The sequence below is a fragment of the Hippoglossus stenolepis genome, chromosome 2, assembly GCF_022539355.2.
Source record: "Hippoglossus stenolepis isolate QCI-W04-F060 chromosome 2, HSTE1.2, whole genome shotgun sequence".
In the NCBI taxonomy this organism is placed as follows: domain Eukaryota; kingdom Metazoa; phylum Chordata; class Actinopteri; order Pleuronectiformes; family Pleuronectidae; genus Hippoglossus; species Hippoglossus stenolepis.
This window is the reverse complement of record NC_061484.1, coordinates 3,852,111-3,876,324: the sequence shown is the minus strand read 5'-3', so window position 1 is coordinate 3,876,324 and position 24,214 is coordinate 3,852,111. Positions and strand designations below refer to the sequence as shown.

The window sequence follows — 24,214 nt, the reverse complement described above, 5'->3', positions numbered from 1 at the left end:
CTGTGAAATGTTATGTGATGCTCAAAAAGAAATTAAAGCTGTATTTTTAGATTTTTTGGCCACTTGGGGTGCTAGAACAACCTAAAAAGAGCACATACGCATAACAATAAAATAATATATAAATATAAAATGTTATAGAGAATTATAGTTTATTAAAAAGTTGCAAATTTACATCCAGCAGACACCAACATTAATTAAGGCTGTCTAAGCAGAAATGTAACCACATTACTGTAACTAGGTAAAGTAAGAAGGTGTACACTGATCTTCATCATGCTTTATTTACTGTGATACTGGTGATTATTCAGGGTGCAACAGTGTATGCCTGGTTGAACATGACGGGAATGGACTGGATTAAAAGCGAAAGTGAAAGATGATCAGATGGAGAAACAGGGGTTTGAGCCGCTGTCTGGAAGAGCAGAGCGGTCGTAAAGAACAGGCCTCTGGTGTGCCTGTAGATTTATTACGCAACTTTGTCACAATACAGCTCTGTCCATGGGCTTCCTTGAGTTACTACACCCACAGGAGGTAAGCAGAGGGTTTCAGCACAAGAGCTGGACTGCAATGCTGAGCTGTTAACCATAATAATGTAAATGACCCCATATAAGCATCACTCAATAGTGCACAGCATGTAGGATCTGTGTGTGTTAATATGTGTGTGATACATGATTGAGTAAAAGCTGCTGATTATTCAGCCAGTGTGTGTACTTTGAAAGAGTAGAGTATCACTACAGGAGAATGTTAAACTGTGCTGATTGATGTTTTGCACCATTAAATAGAATATAAAAGTCTTCCACTATAATAACTTTTTTATTTCACTTGTAATGGAGCCATAATGAAATGGATATGTTTCCCATCCTCTAACATCTCATTTAGCCAACATGTCAGTGAATGATCAGACGGAGCGCGGCTAACCAGCCAACCAGTTTGGTTTTGGCTAGCTCAGGTTATTGATTCCTCTCCACCGCCAGGCCTCGCCAGCTGGCTGGATCCAACACCCCATATGGCTGCTGGAGCTCACCACCCCCAACTTCTATCAATCCATCACTCCACCCACAAACACCAACTGGCCATTACCCAGGAGGGCTTGCCAGGCCGGCAAAGCAAAGCCAAAGCAAAGAGGTGCGAGTGCCATTAGCATTACTTCACTCCTTTGCATGAATTAACGGACAGAGCCAGTTCTGGTGCGTTTATGGACGGCAAATATACCTCAATTTATTACTTGTAAGGAAACTGGAAGATTCACTTGTCACATGTTCGGACCTAAAGGAAGAGTTCCACAGTTTTGAGTAAAAAAAGAATCAGTAAAGTATTAAGCTACTGTCAAGAAAGGGTGAGATAGAAAAGGTTCTCTGCCAGCTGGTTTTCACACTTTTTAAATGGATGAAACAGATGAGAATAACATTATAAGTGCTGAGCACCAGAGATGTAGATGGATGTTATTTTCACCTTCAGTCAGAGCAAGGCTAGCTATTAACTGAAATGAGAGCGGTATCAATCTTCTAATGTAACTCACAGAAAGAAAGCGAATATGTGTAGTTCCTAAAAATTTTGAATTCATTAGAGATGTTTTTGCAGTTAAAGGTTCAGTGTGTGAGATTTACTGATATCTAGTGGTGAAGTTGGGTATTGCTACCGAACGTAAAACCCCTTACCTCACTCTACCTTTGTAAGGGCAACTTTACTGGACTTCAGGAACATAAAAATGTGACAAACATGGTCTGGGCCACAGTAAAATCATGGTGGTACAAGCCAGACTAGATGGAAGAGAGATGAATTCTTAGTTTTAAATTATTATACACTAATGAAAAAATAATCATGAATTTGAAACCTAAATCCTACACCCTGGACCTTTAAGCTACATCATAACACAATTATTCATCTTATTCAGTGAGAGTACTGTACTGAATATTGTATATGGAGAGATTAACAATTCTACTTTGAGTTATTACAAGTTTTAGCTCAAATTAATGCTCCAAATGAATCTGAATGAAGTCAGACAGTGTCTGAACTATGAAAGGCAGGACAGAGTCACTTACCGTCAGTGGTGGAGCGAGACTGGCTCTTAAGGCGGAGTGAGGGTCTGAAGCGTGTGCGGTCATTGAAGCTCCAACTCTTCTGTACCTTGGCGGGGCTGGTGCCCTCTGTACCGGCTTCAGCCACTGGTGACCGCCGGTCGTTCACTGAAGACGTCTGCCTCTGCTTGATGCTCTGACCTCGAGGGCTCGCCATCCGTACCCGCTCCTTGAAGCTCAACTTTTGGCTGCAAAGTTTGGATGACCAGTGGTTCAGAGCGGAGTTAGAATGAGTGGTAAAAGATGGGAATGGTGTTATGAGGAGGCGAAATGAACAGACAGATAAAGATAATGTTAATGATGCAAGTTTCAGGGCGACAGCTTGAATGGTAAAATACTGTTTGCTCCTTTGCACCAATTATGTGATAAATGGGATCATCCAGAACTTTACCAACCAAAACAAGGGTGGCAGGCTGCAGCACAAGATGGAGAAAGACCAGCATGCATTGCAGCAGGCTCTTCATACAAAATGCAAGCTTATGTTAGATATGATGCTTCGGCTGTGTGTTTGAGTTGTGCCTGTAAATGTGTGTCTGCATCAGCTACAGTACGTCAGGACATTCAATGCCACGTTGCATCAAATGGATATTCATTTTTTGTGACACCATGATACGTTACTTACCATTCACAACGGCAATTCATCACTTAAAGGCATGACATTTATTGCAAATGAGTTCATGGGTTATGGAAGAGAATAAATGGAGACTACTTGTGGAAAGTGAAGGAACAGGACGGTCATCAGGAGGCCGCCGATTATTCGTTTGGGCAGCTTCAAGTACTGCATGCAGAGGAAGTGCACAGGCAACAGGCATCATGGCTACATACTACCTAAACTTAAATGGTATTTCATGTTGAATTAAACCAATGACTGTAAAGATGGACGATATGACAACTAAGCCAAAACATATTGATCGCCCCCTGGTGGTTTGCTGCAGTATAGGTCATAAACCCTGTCTTGTGGGTGGAATGAAAAAGTCAAAGTACATGCTAACCACACTGACATATGTGTCAGTCTTCATTTTTCTGATAAGTTGGTATTAATCAGTTATTTGATGCTATAAAAATGGGGTGAAATGTCAAGATTGACAGCTGAGACGGACACATGATTGGTCAAGCCCGTGTGCTTTGATTCTGCAGCTCCACTCCACAGTCACTACTGCACAGACTCTGGCTCCAAATGACATCACAAAATGACAGTAGCTGTGTCCGGGATATTCTAGTTTCACTTTTGCACAGTGGGAGGAGGTGGAGATGTGTCGTCCATCTTTACACACAGCCAATGGATTGAACTTGTGTAGTTTCCAAAGGATATGGCTGGCAATATGTCAACAAAGCTAATGGAAAGACCAAAGCTAAAAATGGGTTTATCTCAATACTTTCTATCTCCCGCCTGTTATGACTGCAGTCACTTTCTTTAGTGCATTTTCTTGTCCCTGGGTTAGGTGTGTGTGTGTGTGTATGCTTGTGTGCTTGTATGCAAGTGGGGGCAGATGACACCAGGCTCGGCCCCATATCTCATCAACCACCAACCAGCCACACACCAAAACCATTGTTAAACCTGGAGTTTGCAACCTTGTTAAATAGTCGGGGTGGACTGCCATTTTAGTTTTCTCCTGTTTAATCTAGTTAGTGAGGTAAGCAGTTTCTTTCTGTTATATTAGCAGCTACTTTCCAGTTAGTTTGGCTTTGTTTGTTATGTTGGCCTTTGTCCCCCCTGAAGTCAAAGTAATCACTATTTTTAAGCTTAAAATAAATAGCCATTATTTATTATTTTAAGAAATCAGTGTTCCAGTGGCTGCTTGGGACTTGAGGGAAAATGGGATCATATTTCTTGTTATGTTCTGGCCCCTTGATGGGACATAACACCTCACTTGTATGGGTCACTAAGCCACTGGTTCCTACTGAAGATCTCACAAGTACAGTATATATTTTTATAAAAAAGCTCAGAAATGTCCTAACTCAGGTTTAGCAAACACAAAGGTAAAGTGTATTTGTAAACTAAACATCATTCAGCTGCAGATTAGTACACGTTTGCTGCACTAGTGAGTGTTTACAGCAGCAAGATGGTGTGAAAATAAAATACAGTGGACATATCCATGGTGATGAAGAACCCTGTCACCCAGTGTGACTCACTTACTGAGTCATGACTTGGTCTTTTCATTATATCTGTTGCCAATAAAAACAAAAAAGTGACCGTGGCTCAACAGGCACAGTGTGTTGGAGTGACAGCCACATGTCATAACTAGTGTTATACTAGCACAGAGTTTACACATCAGGTGCTACATGAATAAGAAAATCGAATAATAGTCAATGACATAAAGTCATTTTCATTATGAACATTTTTAAATGTTATTTCACAGAAAATGAGACTTGACAGAAATGTAGTTAAAACCAAAGTCACGACAGGCAGCGGCAGCGCATTGCTCAGGCAAAGATCAGACAGAGGCAGATAGTGTTTCACTGTAAAGGCGACTGAAGAGTCACTGCGAGATTAACTGGCTCTGCCCTCTCTAAGGCTGCACAGCCTCCTACAGATACCCATGCACCAAGAATTAGTCAGCATTGCCAAAGAACAACGTCATGTAGCACGGGAGCAGAAACACTGTGTACCTATGTTTCCGAGTGGTACACCTCCTCAGTAGCTTCTGTTTATTACTATGAATTTGACTAAAAAAACCAAGGGGAGATAGACATATGGTGACGTGTTACATGATGCAGAACTGGAGGAGAGAAAATGTTTTCCTCTGAATGTTTGAGGATGAAATATTGCACTTCTTTTCACTTTAATACCCGTTCCCCTTTTTTTTCTTTACATAAGCCTTCTTGTGCTTCTTGCTACTTATTTCTTTCTGCATTTGAGTCGATGTGACTGACAGTCAGCGAGAGGCCTGACATCTTAATGCAATGATCCTTTGTAAAACCTTTCGTAATTAGGACGTAGAGTGTGAAGTAATCCATCAGAGTTTCTGGTGGCACTTGTGGACCACTGACATTTAGAAGCAGCAGAAGGGAGGCAATTGAGCTCAGTCGGAGAGAATGAACATCCACGGCAGCATTTGAAGAAGGCTGCAATTTGGTGACTCACACTCTTCACGTCGATATCCCTCATTTAACTATGTGATTTAGCTGGGCCATGGCAACAAGTGCCTGAGTCACCAGCGTGAGGCCAGTAACCTTTCGATAGATACTGGGTTCACTGAGGGTACGAAGATGTAGACCTTTTTTTTATTTTTTTTTGTTCTCGCTGTATTTGATCTCAGCACTTCTTTGATGTATTTCTTTGAAAATTAATAAATAAATCTAGCTGATAAATAAAGTAAGGTGGCTCCAGTCTGACTGTACAGCGTGTTTCATCTCCTCTCGTAAACCGAGCGGGGGGGTTTCTAGAGCTCTCCTCCCTCATTTTTAAGACATTCTTCTTGAGACATGCTCAAGACTGCGTGGGATGATTTCTGTTCTTACGTGTGTGCAAGCGAGGCCAACTCTCATTTTTTAATTTAGCTACATTTTTTAATTGACTTTTCTAATTCGTTGGCTTCCCCTACAATTTTAACAGTATCGTCCATATATGACAAGAGGCTCGCAAGAGAAAAGCTTCAACTGCCTTCAAAGGCTGGCTGTGGTGGTTCGGAGAACAACATTTACTCAGCGTTTCATAACTGCAAACACAACACTTGACATCACTCAGCCCTCACTGGCCTCATGCTGTCCTCCCCTAATGACTCTAAAAATGCATCAGCTAAAAGAATAACTAAGTGTGTGTCAGATGCTGTAAGTAGGGTGTATTCATCACCCACAAACATTAACTGTGAAGCTTCAATTATACTCCCCAGTGGGCACGTATACACGTACTGTTACAGACACCACAGATGTGTAGTTGTTCTTATTATACTACTGTCAATCTGCTTCAGGTCCGCTTGGTGCACAGCTGGTGCCGTTGTAGTTTCTGGCACGAAAGAAATTGGTGGGTACACCAACGTCTGCACAGAGATGTGCACACACCCGTCGACATCTACGTCTCTCTGACCCTGGCGAATCCTCTGTGCTTGCAGATGCATAAAGACCATAAACTGTACTATAAACTCAGACCATAGACTGTACTATAAACTCAGACCATAGACTGTACTATAAACTCAGACCATAAACTGTACTATAAACTCAATCTGTCTGTGCGATTCAATGGCTCATGTGCAATCCATTACACTGTATCAATTTTGCTCACATTGTTTATATTCTGTTCACACTGTGTATATTATATTAATATTCCCCTTGGGTTTATATTGTATGCTTATTGTCTATTTTGACTGCCCTCTCTGCTGCTGCAACACAGCACATTGCCCCTTGTGGGACTAATAAAGGATTATGTAATCTTATCTTATTTTATCTAACAGGAGTAACAGGAGTCTAGAGGTTTATAATGGTTCATATTTCTCTCCTAACAGAGCTGGGAATCATTCAAAAGGTTTGGAAACTATTACAGATATGATATCCAATATAATGTGTTGCTGATATCTTACTCTGAAGCTGCATGAATCAATGTGTTTCAATTAATATTATCTTATTATTAAATGATGAGCTGATTGCAGCTCCCCTAAGCATCTTTCAGCTGATGTTGTGGTTTTATGGGCTGTTTGTTCTCTCATCAACCTCAAGCCCACAGAAAAACTCCACTGTTCACCTCTGTAGCTTCCCAGCACCAAGCAGCAGACACAGTTAGAGACAGGCTATAAACATATGTGGAGCATTGGGCATGGAACAATAAGAGTTTGTGGAGGCCAGAAATAATCCATCCACCAATACATCCATCGATACTGCCTATCCTTAAGGGTCACAGGGGAGCTGGAGCAAATCTCGAAATACAATCCATTCTTTCCTTTAACTTAAGAAGCCAATCCTCTCAAGAGAAATTTGGTTAAATTAAATCCCCCCCCCCCAAAAAAAAGATATAACCCTTTTTTAAAGATGCATTTCAGTCAGTACCAAAAAGGTATTCAGGTCTCCAGACCTACATATAAATTATGGGGCAACAACATAATGGAAGAAAGGGAATGTTGAGAGTAACAAACCTTGTGGTCGACTCTCCCTGCTCCTTCCTGCAGATGATTAGAAGCAAAAAAAAAACTATTAGCAAACATGTTTTCAGCATATTTTGTGCCTATTGGACCATACCAGTGCTTTGAATGTTCCAGCCCACAAATCATATCGACCTTTAACCATATTGAAAACCATTATCAGTGTTTGAGAAATTTGAAATCATATTTTTTGTTTTGTTTCCTATATCCAATGTGTTGGTGATATCTATAAACTAGCTTAAGTTGTTTATTCAGAATATTGGAACCAAATGTTCAAGAGCTAAAACCTGAAAACAGACTGGCGTGGTCCTATAAGACTTTATGTTTATATTCAGGGCTCCGTCGGCAGCCACTGTTTCTACACATGCAGAGGATTTCAGGACAGAAACACACTAATCAATAAAAAATCATTCCAGGGGAAAAAGACCTCAACAACGAGCAGGCTCACTACAAACATGCAGGTCATTCGCAAAAAGAGAAGGTACCAAAGATTTGCATTTCATCACATTAAGGAGTACGTTTGTATGTTTGTAATTAGTGTGTGTGCATTTCGTAAATGTAGTTTATTATGACTTTGATAGTAAACTAGACAGCTTGCAGATGGTCCTAATATTTCCAGGCTCCACACAAGTTTCTGAGCAGTGTCATGCCCACACAAAGGGGGCAGAAAACAATCCTCAATGACTGATTAAATGGGAGAAAAGAACTGCTCTTGTGCCTTAAACGGCAAGAACTGGAAAAGTAGGTGGGTGGAAAATGTTCAAGCTTCCAAGAAGGAGATGTCCTTGACAGCTGAGAGACCATAATTAGTTCACATCTAACATTTTAGATGGAACACAGCATCATGATGATGTTAGTGGTATAATATCCAGAATGAGGGAGGTTCTGTGCTCTAAACGTGAGCCGCAGGCGTTCAGCAGGAGTTTCATCTACGCTCAGGGACCTTTCTGTGTTTATTGATGGTAGGGAACACACACACAGGACATATCTCAGTACCTGCTAGAGCACCTTCTGTGTCGTCTCTGGTTTGTGATATTACTTTTGCTGGCTGTGATTTCTCACTGGAATTCCAGGTGTCACATTCGTGAGGTAGAGGTGACAGAATGTTTATCACAGTGGTTGTGGAAATGGGGGGATTGAGAGCTCCACATACAAACTGAATTCTAAAATTGAATTTGACTAGTTTCTAGCAGGTTGCTCTATTTCACACCTAACATGTTTGTTGTGGTTAGAACAAATCCTGGTGCATTTGTTCGGGCTGAACTGAAAGCTGGCAGTTGGACAATGTCGGCCGAATTAAGTCCATTACAAATGCAGCAATATCTCCCTGATAACATGCGGATGATCTGCAGAGAATGTAAATATACGTTAGAAGCCTTAAAGATGAACCTTTAAGTGTGTAAGACTTCGTCTTCACTCCTTTTGGGTCTTTTATAAATAAATCGTTGTGAACATAAACTTATAAAACATTTTTTCCTTTGTTCCAGACCACACTACAGCTGCTTTCAGACATGCACTGAACTCCTGACCTTAGCCTGAAAGGTTTAGGAGGAGACTGAAAAAAGTCTGAATGAGCACATGTGACAGTACAACAAGAAAATGTCCAGAAAATTCACAGTGAGTCAGGGTGTGGAGATGATGTTTCTAACACAGGTTGGACACAAAACTGTAAAAACAAAAAGATACAGATATCTCCGACGTGGAAACAAAAATATTACATATATTTCCGCAGTAGAATTTATTTTGTGTCCTGCCTCCTGCATGCAGCACCACCCCTCCACTGAATGTCCCAGACATTTTCCTGCTGTGAATGCCTGTGATACGGACAATCTCCTGCTATGTCTGAAAACAGCTTAAATGTTGAAACTGTCCATTAGCTATCATGACTTTTTGACAATGACATTTCTACCCCCCCTTTGTGTGCATCCTCGTTTGTCTGTTTATGGGAAACTACAATGATCCATACTGTATCTTCATGTACAGATCTGCCAGCTGCCAAAGCCTGTGACAAACGGAATTATATACTGATATATATTATATATGATGTATTATGTATTATATAGACAGATTCAAAAAGCTTGACTAGCTCATGGAGGCCAATACTGCCAGACACAGATATCCCGCTGAGGGCCGGTGCTAAAATAGCTGCCTCTCAAACGGGCGGCAGTGAAAATCCCTGCACTGAGCACTCAAACTGACGTTAGTCAAACACTACAGCCAAACACAGCCTGTGCCAGTTTGAGTGGTGTGGAGGGATAAAATGTTCATTCATATAATAGACAGAATTTAAAGTTTATTTTAATTTTGAATCCAAGCAAGCTGAAGTTAACAGAGCCTGGAAATTACTGGTGTGATGTGAACCATTTTCTCTTAATAAAAAGGAATTATCAAAATAAATGCATTTGTAATATAAAGAGAAAACAGACAGCGGATATATAAAACAATAACACAGAGCAGGAAAAAAGTAAAAGGCTGAATAAAAAAAAAAAAAAAGGTATATAGTCACTTAAAATACACATAATTGAATAATAGGAAAAAGATGACTAGAGTGGCTGAGAGACCAGCTGCCATAGTTGTACCTACTTTGTCGGGCTGCAGGTATGCAATGCCTTCAAGTGAGGCTTCCAGGTGGCAATGGAGACTGAGTTCTCATCAGCCGAATAACTACGCCAAACACACTGCATGAAGGATACACAAAACACGGAAGAAGAAAAAAGTACAAAGAAAGAAAAAGAGAAATGGAAAGATAAAATAATAAAGAAAACAAAACACAAAGGCAAAGAGGGAGGAAGAGAGAAGAGGAGGAGGAAGAGGAAGGAGAAAAAGAGGAGAACAGAAAAGACAGGAAAAAAAGCTTATTAGTTAAAACAAAAAAACTGGTGCGTCACACGTCTGTGGTTGAGCGGAGGTCAGGCATGAATACATGCCCGTCGGAAGGCAGGAGGCTCTCATAGTGCCGCCATGTGGCATCCAGGTAGGGCCTGGTGCTGTCAGTGGAATAAGTACAACATGGGGACGGACAGGATGAAGAGGAGGAGGTGGTGGTGGACAGGAGAAGAGGTGGAGGTCAGGAGAGAGGGGAGAAAGGAGAAGCCACAGAGGAAGGACAGCTGCGAAGCACATAGGAGAAAAGTAAGAGGTAAGAGAGCGAGGGGAGGAAAAGGGAGCACATGGAGAAATATATAAGGGGCACAGGGTGAGGTCAGCACCACGAACATCCAGGGGGACACAGAGAGTGTGAAGATCAGACTGGAAAAGAAGGAAATGTGTAATGCAGAAAAAATGAAGGAGCAAGAATCGCGATGTGCTTTTTATTGGGTCGTGTCAGGTTTTCAGGGAATCCATGGAGGAAAAAGAGAAACTGGTGAATGATAATGGCTGTTTTAAACACATTTATGAGTTATTTCAGTTCTGTGGTGAATTGTGTTGAGCAATGGCAACAACCCATATTGTCTTTATACATTAGTGATGACGTTATCATTTTGTGTGTGAGAGAAAAAGGAGAGAGGGGGCTGTGCTGTGTGCTTTACCTGGATGAGGTAGGCTGCTGGGTTTCTTCTTTTCTCAAAGTGCTTCTGTCTGTGCTGCTCTTGGACCTTCAGGGCAAAGCCTGAGCCCAGAATACCCTGGTAGGATATTAATAAGGAACAAATACTGAATGCATTTGTACACCAAAGAGACTCAAGCATCACTGAGTTGCTGAGAAAAGACATAAACAAGTCTGACGTGCATATAAAACAACAATGTTAAGTCTTCTTGAAGGAGGACTTTGACATATTTGCAAATATGCCTGTTCACTGTCTTGTTGAAGGTTAGAGGAGATCTGAGCAACTCTCAGGGCATATTTACATTATGGGGGAGAATCAGCTTTGACACTTGCCTCTTCCATCATTGTGCACAGTTTTATTTTTTAAACATGTCTATGGTGCAGAGTCAAGTTACAAAACTTTGTGTTCAACACACCTGGTTTATCTGCAATACAAAAACATTTATAGTCAATGTTTTTCAAAACTGAATTTACTTCATTTGTGTTCAAATGTGTGGTTCAAGTTTAAACGATTTACTTAACTGCTGTAATTTATCTGAAGACATAGAAGAAGACATGTTTAACTGACTATTACAGAGCGCTGGTTGAATGTTTATCCAGTCTTTATAATTACTGAGCATATCACATGTCCAAATCACATCAAATTTTAAACTGCACTTCTTCAGGCAATTTGAGCAATTAGTGTGTGGATAGCTAAAGTGGTGATGTTTTGTAAATCACCACTGGGAGCTCTGGAGTAATACATACTGTGCCAACCAATGCGGAGCATGTGGAGCTTCAGTCCCTGTTCTCCTGCTGTGAACATGCCTTCATCCCTGTGCAGGAGTTGAGTGGCAATTAGCATTGCCAGCATGGAGACTGGAGGCAGCAGGAAACAGTTAAGAATTGTTGTTTCTACTTCTCTGCTTGTGTATGGATCAAACAAATGAGATGGTTAATTACTGGTCTTAAGAAGAGCTGGTAAGTTTATTTTTTGGGAGACAACCAGGCAAGTCGTTTCCTCCTGCTTCCAGTCGATTAGCTCAACTCAACGCTAAGGCGAACCAATCACCTCCTGGCTCCGGCTCAATAGCAGTTACAGACATGAGAGCAGGAATAATCCTCTCATCTCACTCTCAGCAAGGAATATAGGATGAACAAATTCTTTCTTCTTATTATAAGTTCCCCCTTATTAACTACATTTATGATTCTACTTCTGATTCAAGCAGAAATTACAGATGCCCTTTGGAGTTGTCTTGTAAGCAAACACAGTTATGTTAATATTCACTGTTTCTCAAAAAATGCCCTGTGTGCATCCTTGAGGCTAGAATAAATGTACTTCCTCATAAACACGGCAAAGTCAGTTTTCTATATCGAAACCGGCATTGTGCATATCCGTGTTTACATTGGCCAGTTCTCTTCTCCCCTGCCTTATGCTGGAATACTATAGGATTTATGACATGTTATCACATCAGAGGAATAACATAATTAAGTTTAGCTATTATTCTGTGAAAAAGATGAAATGGAAAAACTCTCATTAAAAAAATATTTATTAACTATTATATTATAAATTTAAACCAATCATTTAAATTTTACTTTGCTAAATTATATTCACCTCACTAGCCTGGAGTCAAATAGAGAGTGATCTCTAAGAAGAGGACGTATGAATTCTTCAGCTCTCGGAGCCCCACAGTAAGAGGAATCATTTAAAGAGTTGGGACTTACTGCTGGCAAGGCAAAGAAGGAGATGCCCAAGAGGGCAAACCCTGCGGACAGCATCCGTCCTGTCCACGTCTTTGGTGTCTTGTCCCCATAGCCAATGGTTGTCAGGGTGATCTGTCAACACAAACAATTATTAATGTCACACTGAATTACCTAGAGGTTTATGGAAAGGAAAGAAATGCCACTCGATACTGAACCTATCGACTTGACTACATCAGTACCATAGAGGGTTCATTCAGATTCACCTGTGGCACACTCGAGTCAAAACACAATCTGAGTTGAACTTGTTCTGTTGTTTTTTTTGGTGAATATTTTAAATTTTTCTAACTATTTTCAAATAGTTAAAAAGAAAATGTATTCTGCTGTGAAAAACTCTGTGATGTTTACATGTTTTTCCTTTTGCATGCTGCTTGATTTTGCCAAATATATGCATGCTTTGAAATGACGCCTTCGAGCAGTGCAATCACATCAGAGTGATTAGGCCCGGGTGGAGGTCTTGTAGGAGCAACACTGTTTGGCCTTGGTTCTGCTCACACTGATGAAAGCCTGTGGCTAAAATGTTTATTCTATGTTGGGTAAAAAGTAAGAATTTTAAACACAGTATGTGGGTTGTTGTTGTTGTTGAGTTAAGTTTATGAGGGTGATCCGTCAAGACATGATGGGCGGCCATTTTGACAATATTATAGCTTTGACTGACTGAAGAAAGGACAAAGATGTGTTTTTGGAGCACGAAGCCAGGGAATGATATTTTGATAAAAGAAGAAACAGAGTTAATAGTGATAATGATTCATAGTGATGCGGCCTGGCACTGGCTCACATGTGTTCATCAGAAGCCTGAAAAGCAACATTTAATGCAATGTACCAGGCAGATAAACCAGGTTGTAACTGGAATGAGCACTGCATGTGAAACTGCTGCTAAGTCCTCTGTCTGTGTGTGTCTGTATCCAGTGTGTCTGATCACCCTGAATTATCTGTTATTCCGGCTCTGATTGCTGATATGCATGACAAAGGCGGCTGCAGCCATTTGGCACCATTATGTGTTTTTGGACCCACTATGTGAATGATAGTTAATTTAGCCATTTAGGGCTAATGGTGTTGTCAATGCTCAGAGGCAATGACAAACTGAATCGTCACTGCTGAAACGTGTCATTGTGGGCCTGCCAGAAAAATAAAATAAAAAATAGCAAAGACACCGATTTTCACCATCCAATCCGGGAGACATTTTTTTCTTGCAGAAGGTGCAAATCAACCTCTGATGCAAAGAGGTGTAACTCTATTAGTGTTTACTGGATCCTGACAGGCAGAGCATCATCCCCCACACTCACCGTGCCCCACCACAAGGCGTCAGCGTAGGTGGCAAACTCCTTGTTGAACTTGTTCTCCACAAGGTAAACGAGGAACGATGAGAAGATGAGAACCAGGAAGCCGATGTACCAGGCGGTGACCAGTTCCTGCAGACAGAGTTCAAAACTGACATTCAGGGTGTACTCATGGGAAAAGGAGACTTTAGTTAATACACAACCACTTATATATATGAAGCTTCACAGCAGATCAACATGAATTGGCTTTCCTATGATCTTTGAGGACGGAACTTTCTATGAAAGGGTGACCAGGTCATACAAGTGAAAGTTTAGACTGTTTATTTTAAATCCGTTGGGTGGGAGCGATTCATAGAAACCAAAATACAAAAGTGCACAAGAGCAGGGGCCGTTATCATGAAGGTTACCAGGAGGACACTTCATGTCTTGCTTCACTGAACTAATACCATCTCCAGGAGGCAGATACTAAACTCTGATCATAAAGCAGATCAAAATGATGATTTACCTATAGTCTACTGTTTACCTTTTAATAAGAAGAGGCACAAGTCAGTGGGATCATTACAAATAGAACTTATGCATGAAACATCCTAAGCTATTGTAGTTGGTGGAGCTAGTTTAAGGTTGTTTTATGTAGTTCAGGGGTCAGTTTACAACCTAAGGTCATAAAATCAGAGGAGACATACGATGAGTAATGAGGGAGGTAAAAAAATAATAAACACCCCAAAGTTCTCCTACTCAAGATTCTTTTTTTGGGACACTGGGCCGAATTGAATTTGTTGTTTTTTAATGAAGCCATGTGAGAATTTAGAGTAGAAATCAATATTTGGTGGAGCTTCGAACAATTATATATCCAACAAAGTTTCATATATATGCTTGAAATATTTTTCTTAAATAAATGTAGAGAAGTAAATAAGATATTATTTCTCCTCTGAAGTGTGGAGGAGTAATATAAAATCAGTATAACGTATACAGCATGTAATGGAAATACTCATGTACTCAAACTTAAAGTACAGAGTAAACATAGTTAGTTACTTTTGACCACTGGTAGTAACATGATGTTGTGAGAAGTTAAACACACTAATAATTTATATGGGGATGAAAGTATTAGGTGATTTCTGGTGACCAGATCAAGTATCAGGTTTGAATCAGGACACTGTGTGAAGCTCTGGGCCAGGATCAGGTTTGGTTATGTGAGGCATCTATTCCACTTCTGTCCGCCCTGGGAGAGGGATCCCTCACATGTGGCTCTCTCTGAGCTTTCTATGTTCTTTGGTAGTTTTACTTCCTCTTGTTGAGGGATAAGGAAAGAGGATGTCTTGTTAGGCCTATGCAACAAACTGTGATTTGTGAATATGGGCTATATAAATAAAATTTGATTGATTGATTACCAAAACTAATAATTAAAAAACATTTATTTCCTCACTGAGTGTGCCAGCTGCCTGGATCCAAGTGTGTCATGTGTTGCAGGTAGATAATAATGGTATTTTTACCACATGACTACATATTACCACCTTTGTGTTTTCTCTTTACTATTGTACTTTTCCCCTCTTTCCCCCTGTGGAGGAAGGGTGGAGGGTGTATTTGAAAAATGTGAGTGGGTGGAAGGACTCTGTGTGTGTGTGTGTGTGTGTGTGTGTGTGTGTGTGTGTGTGTGTGTGTGTGTGTGTGTGTCCTCATTATGCAGGTATCTCTAACTCACAGTTGCAGGCAGTTAAAAGTCATTGTGGATATTCATTTAATTTATCATACTATCTGTCTGCATCCAAGCAAACTGGACTATATCTACTGTATGTATGGGATTGGGTGAGACCGGATCAGCTGGAAAACAATACCACCAAACCAAGGAAGCTCCTGCATCTTGCCTTGTAGTCAACAAGTCAACTGTATGTATGTATGTATGTATGTATGTATGTATGTATGTATGTATGTATGTATGTATGTGTGTGAGTGTGTGTGTGTGCGTGCATGCGGCCATCTACCTTGCTGTGTGCGTAGACCACAGATCCGAGCAGCTTCCAGGTACCACCTCTGCGGTCCATTCGCACCATGCGCAGGATCTGCAGGAAACGCAGGCTACGCAGGACCGAGGTGGCGAAGATGTTGCCCTGACTGCCTGCCGACACCACCGCCACTGAGGCTATCAGCACTATGATGTCTGGAGGGCAGAGAGGAAACGCACACGGGCTTACTAAAAGATACAAATCTGAATCAACCCGTATGTTCTGTTAATGTCGTAAAATGCCATTAATGTGGAAATCACATTATAGAACAAGACTTCTTTTGATACATTAATGAGCTTTTTCTTGCATTTTTTATGAATAATTCTGTAATTCAAGCCTGGTGGAAATATATTATTATTATGATGTGAGCACTATAACATATGCTTACATTCTTTTTATATCAGTCAAGGTAATAACAATGATCCCTGCTAAGACAAGATGAAGCTAAGACATCAAATAGGTAGTATATCTTGTTTGTTTGTTTGTTTGTTAGTAAGATTGCCAATAGCTACTGGATGGATTACCACAAAACCTGTAGGAAGGATGCAGTATTGGTCAGGGATAAACCCATACAATCTTTGTGCGGATCCGGATCAGAATAATTCAGGAATCTTGATTTAAAAACAATCTGTTATGTTTGGGGGTTGGTATCGATGAATGTGTGCAATTTCATGTCAGGAAAAATCTGGATCTAGCGGATTTAAACTTGGATTCATTGGGATTTGGGCTTTTTTCAGCTGCTGTGGTAGCATATAGGGCCAAAAACCTGTGACTATACCAATTGTAAAGTGGCTTTAGCTATGAGGCTTGTTTTAATTTCAGAGTACTGTTGTGCCTTGATGGAGTTAAACTCTCCACTGAGTGTAATTCTAGTTAATAATGTGGCCACTGGTCTTTAAACAAACAGCCTGGTTCAGTCCTTGGGGTCAGAATATGTGGAAGTGGCTTAATACTGCTGCAATAAGAGCAGCTCACTGCTGTCACCCCTCACTGTGGCAAACCATCCCGACAAAGGCTCTGTAATACTGGAGCTGACATAATCTGCTGTGAGCATCAACAGTACAATAATGCACTGTGTCCTCCTCCTATATCCACTGTGAGCCGCCTGGCTACAACATCGATCTGCTGCAGACACAAACAGGACAGTGGGGGAGAAGTAATTGAAGCACTGCTCCCTCGAGAATATTTTTTCCACACACAGGGTATTATATATATATCAGAAATGATCAAGATCCCACAGCATAACACTGAGGGGAATGGTTTGTGGGTTCCTCTTCAATCTCTCATAAGAACATGTCGCACAAGTGCAGACAAACTGTATTAGTTCTGCAAACACATACGCAAACATCAACAGGGACAGGCAGGCGCCCACACGCACACAGATTAGACTTGTTCAGAAGAAGTTCACACGAAAAACTACACTGAACAAATGAATAACATTAAACCCACAAAGAACACGGACAAGCTCCCGCCTTTGCTCTGCTCACAAACAGATCTTTCATTGGCCATGTGAAACCCTGTCCCCGAGTCGTGCTTCTGAGAGAAAGTGCTGACCGAGGTGTGGCTGGTGACTCCGGCTATAAATCATGTACCAGTTGACCCACAGTGCAGAGAGGGAAAAGGGGGAAAAGGCAGCAGCAGCACCATGAAAAATACATTAATGACACCCAGGGGATGGAAGTGTCCCGGGAACCTGCAGGGCTGGAGCAGGGTTCACTCGCTTTGATGGTGGTCGTCGTGGGTAACCATGTGAGTTAACCTGCGCAGCCCAACAAGTCGTTGAGGGTGCAACTGTTTCTGCTTATTCAGCCATGGAAACATATAAAATAGAAATCAGTGCAGCAGAGGGTGACAAGTCTGAGGTGTTTCAGCAAAAATGAAATCCAGAATTTCCCCACAATGCAAGTCGATATTGTTTCTTTATTAAAGTGCAGTGAGACACTCTTGTACTATATATAATTAATAAGCAGTGTTTAGAAACAGGAATAAGCAAGGACTAGACAGCTTCTATACAAACGTGGTGATGGTGACGATGATGAGGATTAATATATTTTTTTTTGTCCTTGCAGTCAGGGAATCAGCATTTCTCCTTTTCTGCAGGTTTGATTTTTTTCCTGTGAGAAGTGCATGAGTTTGCAAATAAGAATAAACACGTCACAATCAGTTTCTCACTGAAATGAATGTGGAGAGAAATCCATTGTGGCCTGTGACCACTCAGTTAGAACCTTGAACCTTGGTTAATGTCCATGACTTTAAAATGAAACACATCTTAAGTTTTTAACTCAGGTTTAGCAGTAAAAAAAAAATTGAGTTTTCAAGCTGGGATAATTCTGACCGCATCATCAGGCTTTTCTTCTTGTACTTTGGAAAGTTCCTCTACAGCCAAAACTTGATACAACACAGGCTGGGAGGATACTGTTCATGATAAGATAACTGATCTTCAACATTAGGTTTCATTTACAGTGAAAAACTTTTGTTTAACCTTCGTAATGAGTCTTGTCTTGTTTAATGCCCAATGTCACGTGAGCTAGAAATCCACTGCTCTTAGGAGGAAAGTGCAAACTGCACATTTCTGAGCACAAGTTCTGCTTATAACAACAAGAGGAAGTAACACAATTAGGAATTCAATATTTTTGACATATGAGAATTTTACTGTGAGATACAGTGAGTAAAGTAATAAGAAACAAGGAAATAACTCTGCTGGGAGCTAATTAAAAATAGCCCAAACATCGAATTACTTGTTTCCAGATCAATGGACTTTCATTGCAGGTGCTGTACTGATTTCCCGAGCTGCCTCCTGACATACAGTGCCATCATTTCTGTAGGGAACTTCATTTATTTTGGCAAAAATGTTCAAGTAAAAAAGTAACAGCTACAAAATACAATACAAACTCAAAGCAGCTTTCCCTTGAATGTAGAGGATTTGAGATGTAAGCTCATTTGCAGCATGAAATGCAAATGGTCGGTTCTGTGCAGGCAAACTTTCTAGTGGAAGAACCCAACGGGGAAATCAAACAAACCTATTAGAAGAAAATGTGTAATATCACAGTCCATCCACAACCTCACCACATCTACAAACCCATTTGTTAAGGACAGGTCTGAATGAATGATGGGAATTGAATGCAGCAGAAGTCATTGTCATTGCCCGTGTATCTCCCTCTCTGTCCACAAGGGAGGGTTTTCATTTAAATGACTCCAGTGGACAAACAACCTGCATTCAGCAGTCACACATCCGTTTTAAGATCCAGACTTAATTCCTTTCACTCATGGACTCAGATATGTACAGTATGACTCCCTTTAGGATAAGACACTACAGTGAAACATTAACGAGCAGAAACTCAGAGGACACAGTGGCACAGACCAACATAGCAGCAGGTCACACCGCTGATGTCATATTTTGGTAGAACAAGTTTCTTTTCTTAATTTACTTTAAGCAGGAAATAGTTTCCTTTGGAGAGCAGTACTTTGTCAGTAACATAACCCAGACCACTCCAGCCAAGTTTTTAAAGTAACTGAGAATACCCACTGCCATCAATATACTTTTTAACTGAATTTGGTATATCTACCAGCAAGAAATATGAAAATTTAAAATTCACACATCGTTTGTGCCAAAGGCAGCTGCAACAGAAGAACATAATAAATATTTAGATATTTTACAGTTAAACCAGGCAAGTTGGTCATTAAGGATCATGTTTTAGATATATCAAAGTTTTAAGTAATAAGGTTGTCAATGTGAAGAGAACTAGAACATTATTGTCTGACAAAATAATGGACAAAATGAACAAAAGATTTAACTCAAATTCCCCTTATTGGCTTCGTCTGAGCTTTCACCCACACCTCATGGACTTCATCAGTGAATGACACTGATTCAGGCGGCTGAGCCACATTTGGAGCTAATCCAGCGCTGGTCTGACTCCTCCATTGGGTGATGAAGACCATGAGATGCAGTTTAGAGCTCAGACAAATCTGGTGAGTGGACTGGATATTATTCTGTTGCACGTACACGAGGCAGAGGATGCTGTTTTATTTGGAGGCATTATGGAAATAAATTAAGAAAAAGTGTGAAGGAAAATTTTTACAATGTCTTGATCTGGGGGAATGAGTCTTCAAGCTTGAAGTTCAAGTAAAGATCACATCTGTCATCAGGGCATGTCAAAACAAGAACTGTTTTTGCTTGGTTGTAATTTCTTGATGTGCAGTGTCCTTCAAATGTCATAGAATAGAATTATAGCTAAAAATCAAACCCAATATTTCAAAAAGAGACGATAACAGCAAAATTACACAGTTTCTCTCTCTAGGGAGGTGAGAACACAGAAAAATAAATGTTAAATAGACCTAATTCATGAATTAAACCAAATGTGTTAATTAGGTTTATCTGTCAAAGCCACAAAGGCATGATGGGACAGATCATCATGTGAACCTGCATCACCTCCCTCTGTCTCTCTTCTGCTCAGGTGCTCTGAGTTCAGTTCCTTTTCTCACTTCATCCCATCGTCTCTCTGATTGTTTCACACTCTCTGACGTTATTTCCCCCCCTTTGTTCTGCCCACATTCCCTCAGCGCTGGCAAACAACAGCACCCGCAAACAAAGTGTGACGACAGGAGCTCATGGCACCCTGCCTGACCTCCGAGCCCTGCGCTCCCTCCCTCGAGCACCCTACTGTAACTTTCCAAGAGGCAGCAGAGAGATCCATGTCTAAACAGTGGAAAGAATAACAGGCAGTTTATGGCAAGCTCATCACGTAAATTCTCTTGACTCTTGACCACAACCCGAAAATGACACAAACAAACACATGTCAATGTCGTGCAGTGGAACCATGCTTACATCTCACATCAGATTGTGTTCAGAGAGAAGGGAACTTCGGGCCACTAGGGGGCAAGTTGAGGGCAACAGAGAGGTGTCTGAGATCACCAAAAGGGACTCAACAAGGGAAATCATGCTCCAACAACTCACCTATCACACAAAATGGCTTTCTGGCGAAGCGCAGTCGTCCCTGCCAGCCTCTGTAGCGACAGCAGCATCCTGATGACCAAATCCGGACTATGTACTCCAACCCAAACACCACAATCATCACAAACTCCTGTTTACACGGACACAGACAACAACAGTAACTCATTTTCAGGCATAATGGGTGAGTCAGTGAATACATCATCACATGTTATGATTAATGTGTGTGTCATTTAACTTGTCACCAGGTTGACAAAGTACTGTACCTGAAAATAGGCAAAACAGACAGTCACAGATTCAGATTCCTTTAGATAAAAACACAGATGCATTGAGCACCGTGAAATGATTATTGAGATGGTCGCTGCAGCTTCATGAGCAGTAAATGCTTGACTGTACAAATAGTGACCTCTTTTCTTTCAGGTAGAGGCTTTTCAAAAACATGCTGAGTCATACTTTAAGAGCATGTTTGATCTTGTGCCCAGTGGAAGCTCTTTCTGTCTTTCCTGACGGTCTTTCTGAAGGCAGCACAGTTTAATGTCAATAGAACAGAAGGTATAAGAAAAACAAGTAACTTCACTGATCTTTAAGAATCTGTTACATTGTTTAGATTTGATCTGGGGAATTTTGGTCTCACATTGTAATTTAGGGAGTGCACTGAAGACTTTTGTATGATGTCATGTCATCCCCTGCATACGCTGCTAACTCTGTGCCTGACATTGACTCTTTGGTTTGTAGACTGTGTGTTGGACGTCACAGTGTTTGGGTTTTGAATTTGCTAGCATTTTTTAATAGGATGCTTTTTTTTTTTCATCTGAAGGGAGAAGATGAATGAACAGATTAATTTTGTTCATTTCATTGCCACTGTAATATCGTTATGGTATTACTACCAGTAACGCCAACGTCCTCGTCGTTCAATCAATATATCATCAGTGGCAAAGACAACAGGCAATCCTGTGAGCTGCTCCCACTTCTTCTGCTCCTTCTATTGTTTAATGCTGTCTAAACTTCCCAGAATTGGTCCAAAAGTCTGAACTGTCCAAATGTAAACGCTTTGATTCAGGTTGAGACCCCCTCTTTGGATCAGACTACATTTTGGTCCGTTGGTCTGGGGCACCTTTCACGCCTGGTATTTTGGTTCCACACCAAACTAAGTAGAATTGTTTTTATTCTTTTGTCCTGACTCCTGAGGTCCCAAGAACTCCAATGGGGATAAGGCTTATGTGTCCTGACCAGCTGAACAAATATCTTGTCAGTATAAAGATTATGTGATAGAAACAGTTTCTAAACGATTTCTGTTCTGCAATTTCAACCAGCACTCTCGTATACATACAATAATGGTGATCAAATAAACATGGGGATAAGGCAAAACTAAGGACAAAAAAAGTAATTTTTGCTCTGATGCTTGTCCAGTATCTTACCAGGATGAGGAGACAGTAGGAGGAAAAGTCCTGATGAGCTGGGATGGTTGAGAAAACGGAGAGCACCAGACAGCTGAAGACCAAGACGAACCTGGACAAATAAAAAAAATGCAGAACAGTTAACAAAACACATACACACAACTGGCATCAAACGGGAGGATATCAATGATCTGACGTTGGAATCGGTCGAAACATAATTTCCGCTGGTTTGTTGATCTGAGAACTGAACAGGACAGCGGAATCATCCTCTGCATTTTCCTCTATGACAAACTCTTGAACCCGTTTTGGCAAAGAAGGAAAACCAGTACATGAACAACCTGGCAGCACAGTCGCAGAACGTATTTCCTCTCTGCAGTGAACCATGAGCCCAGCTATTATTCAATTTCCTGAGATATCAAGTTATTCATGCTTGTTTGTGCAAAATGATTTGCAAGAAACAAGCAATGAAACTGTGGCTATTGGAAAACAAGCAACATCCGACCATTTCCACACTCTGACTGGCGCTGCCTCCACAGGGAAACTGAAGCCATTACCCTAACATGTGTTTTACTGTTTTGTTTCCATCACATTAATCTTCCAGAAACACATCGCTGTCTGAAATATGAACATGGGGTTCAGAGTTATGGTGGCTCTCGATGCTAAACGGCGAGAGCACATCTGTGTTTTTTCATCTCGGAGCTCCTCTTTAACCTGCTGGACAACGACTGCTCGACGGGCTGTGTGTGTGTGTGTGTGTGTGTGTGTTTGTTTGTACTTTCTTTAAACTGCCGTCCAGGGAGAGGATACAGTGAGCAGACACAACCCGCTTCATGTTTGCAGAGTTACCCAATCCTAATCCAATCTGGAGACCTTTTGACAAGCTCTAACCTTTAGGGCTCTTTGTGGGTAAAAAAACATTCACTTTATCAATAACGTCATCACAATGGAACAGAACTTTATGCAGATACAGAATATGATGTCTTAAAAATGCTTTATTTCTAATTTCTATGGAGGTTTGACTCGATATAACACTTTTCTTCTTGCTCTTCATGATACAGTTTGTCCGTCTGCACAGCTGTAAAGAAGTAGAGACAGGGGACTCCTTACTATCAGCCCCTCAGTGCTGACCTAACCATGACCCCAGATTGTCACAGAGTTGAAAGGAGGTCTTTCAAACTTGAAAATACTACAAACTCAGTAGTATGTCCCGTGTTTGAATGGTGCCTGTGTGAAAATGGTGGGTGTGCAGAGTGGGTCACTGTCCCATAGCCTTCAGTACAGCACAGGACTGTGCTGCACTGACCCCAGTCGGACCCTCTCTGACATCCAGAGAGCCCAAACGGAGGTCAACATTTTCCACAGCCGCCAGGATGGTTATGTCATTATATCCCGACGCCTACACAGAGCTGCTGGGGGTTAAGAGGGAATTCAAAGTTAAAGTTTGAGGTTTGCTCTGTTGACATTTCCAAAGATTTGAATAATGTTGTTTTGATTGGAGGAAAAACATCTAGAGACAAGCATTGTGATGCTGTCAGCTGAAAAGCAAGCTCCTTGTCACCGGCACACCTACGCCTCTCGCACTTACAAGGTTGTCAGACCGAAAATTACACAGTGACAATCAACTCCCTTCATCCACAGCCCAACACGAGATTCCATTTTGAATATATTTACTTTAAAAGGGAGCAGACAAGTACTGAAAAGCACTGACAGCAACATCAAGCTCTCAGCAAAGTTCACTAATTAATTCCACAAACTAGTGTTACAGGCCGGTCTCGGTCGCTGTGTGTCAGGATGCCCTCCAATCCAGAGTACACAGATTTTATCTGGAGAGTCTCACAGTGTTCAATCTGTGAAAATAAAGCTGACACACACACGCTGTACCAAACACACACACACACACACACACACACACACACACACACACACACACACACACACACACACACACACACACACACACACACACACACACACACACACACACACACACACACACAGTCCTTCCGCCCACTCACCCACTCATGTCTTTCAAATGCACCGTCCCCCTTCCTCCACTCACATACAAACAGAAAGAGAACCAGCACCACTGAGTGCTAAGTGCTGTGCACATTTGCATATTTTAATTGATTTGTTTGAAAAACGAGTTGCAAGACTAATA

General features: G+C 41.1%; 1 protein-coding gene across 4 annotated transcripts in view; it reads right to left on the bottom strand.

Moving 5' to 3' along the window:
• The window catches only part of kcnq5b (potassium voltage-gated channel, KQT-like subfamily, member 5b), a 115,402-nt gene that overhangs the window by 11,853 nt on the left and 79,335 nt on the right, over positions 1-24,214 (bottom strand). For all 4 annotated transcript variants that reach the window (XM_047343941.1, XM_047343943.1, XM_047343945.1 and 1 more), the window contains exons 2-10: positions 22,078-22,168; positions 20,666-20,792; positions 15,691-15,866; positions 13,718-13,843; positions 12,396-12,506; positions 10,675-10,770; positions 9,728-9,822; positions 7,139-7,165; positions 2,037-2,260 (exon numbers count right to left, since the gene is read on the bottom strand). In XM_047343941.1, coding sequence (XP_047199897.1) covers positions 2,037-2,260; positions 7,139-7,165; positions 9,728-9,822; positions 10,675-10,770; positions 12,396-12,506; positions 13,718-13,843; positions 15,691-15,866; positions 20,666-20,792; positions 22,078-22,168 — 1,073 coding nt within the window. The remainder of the gene's footprint in view (positions 1-2,036; positions 2,261-7,138; positions 7,166-9,727; positions 9,823-10,674; positions 10,771-12,395; positions 12,507-13,717; positions 13,844-15,690; positions 15,867-20,665; positions 20,793-22,077; positions 22,169-24,214) is intronic.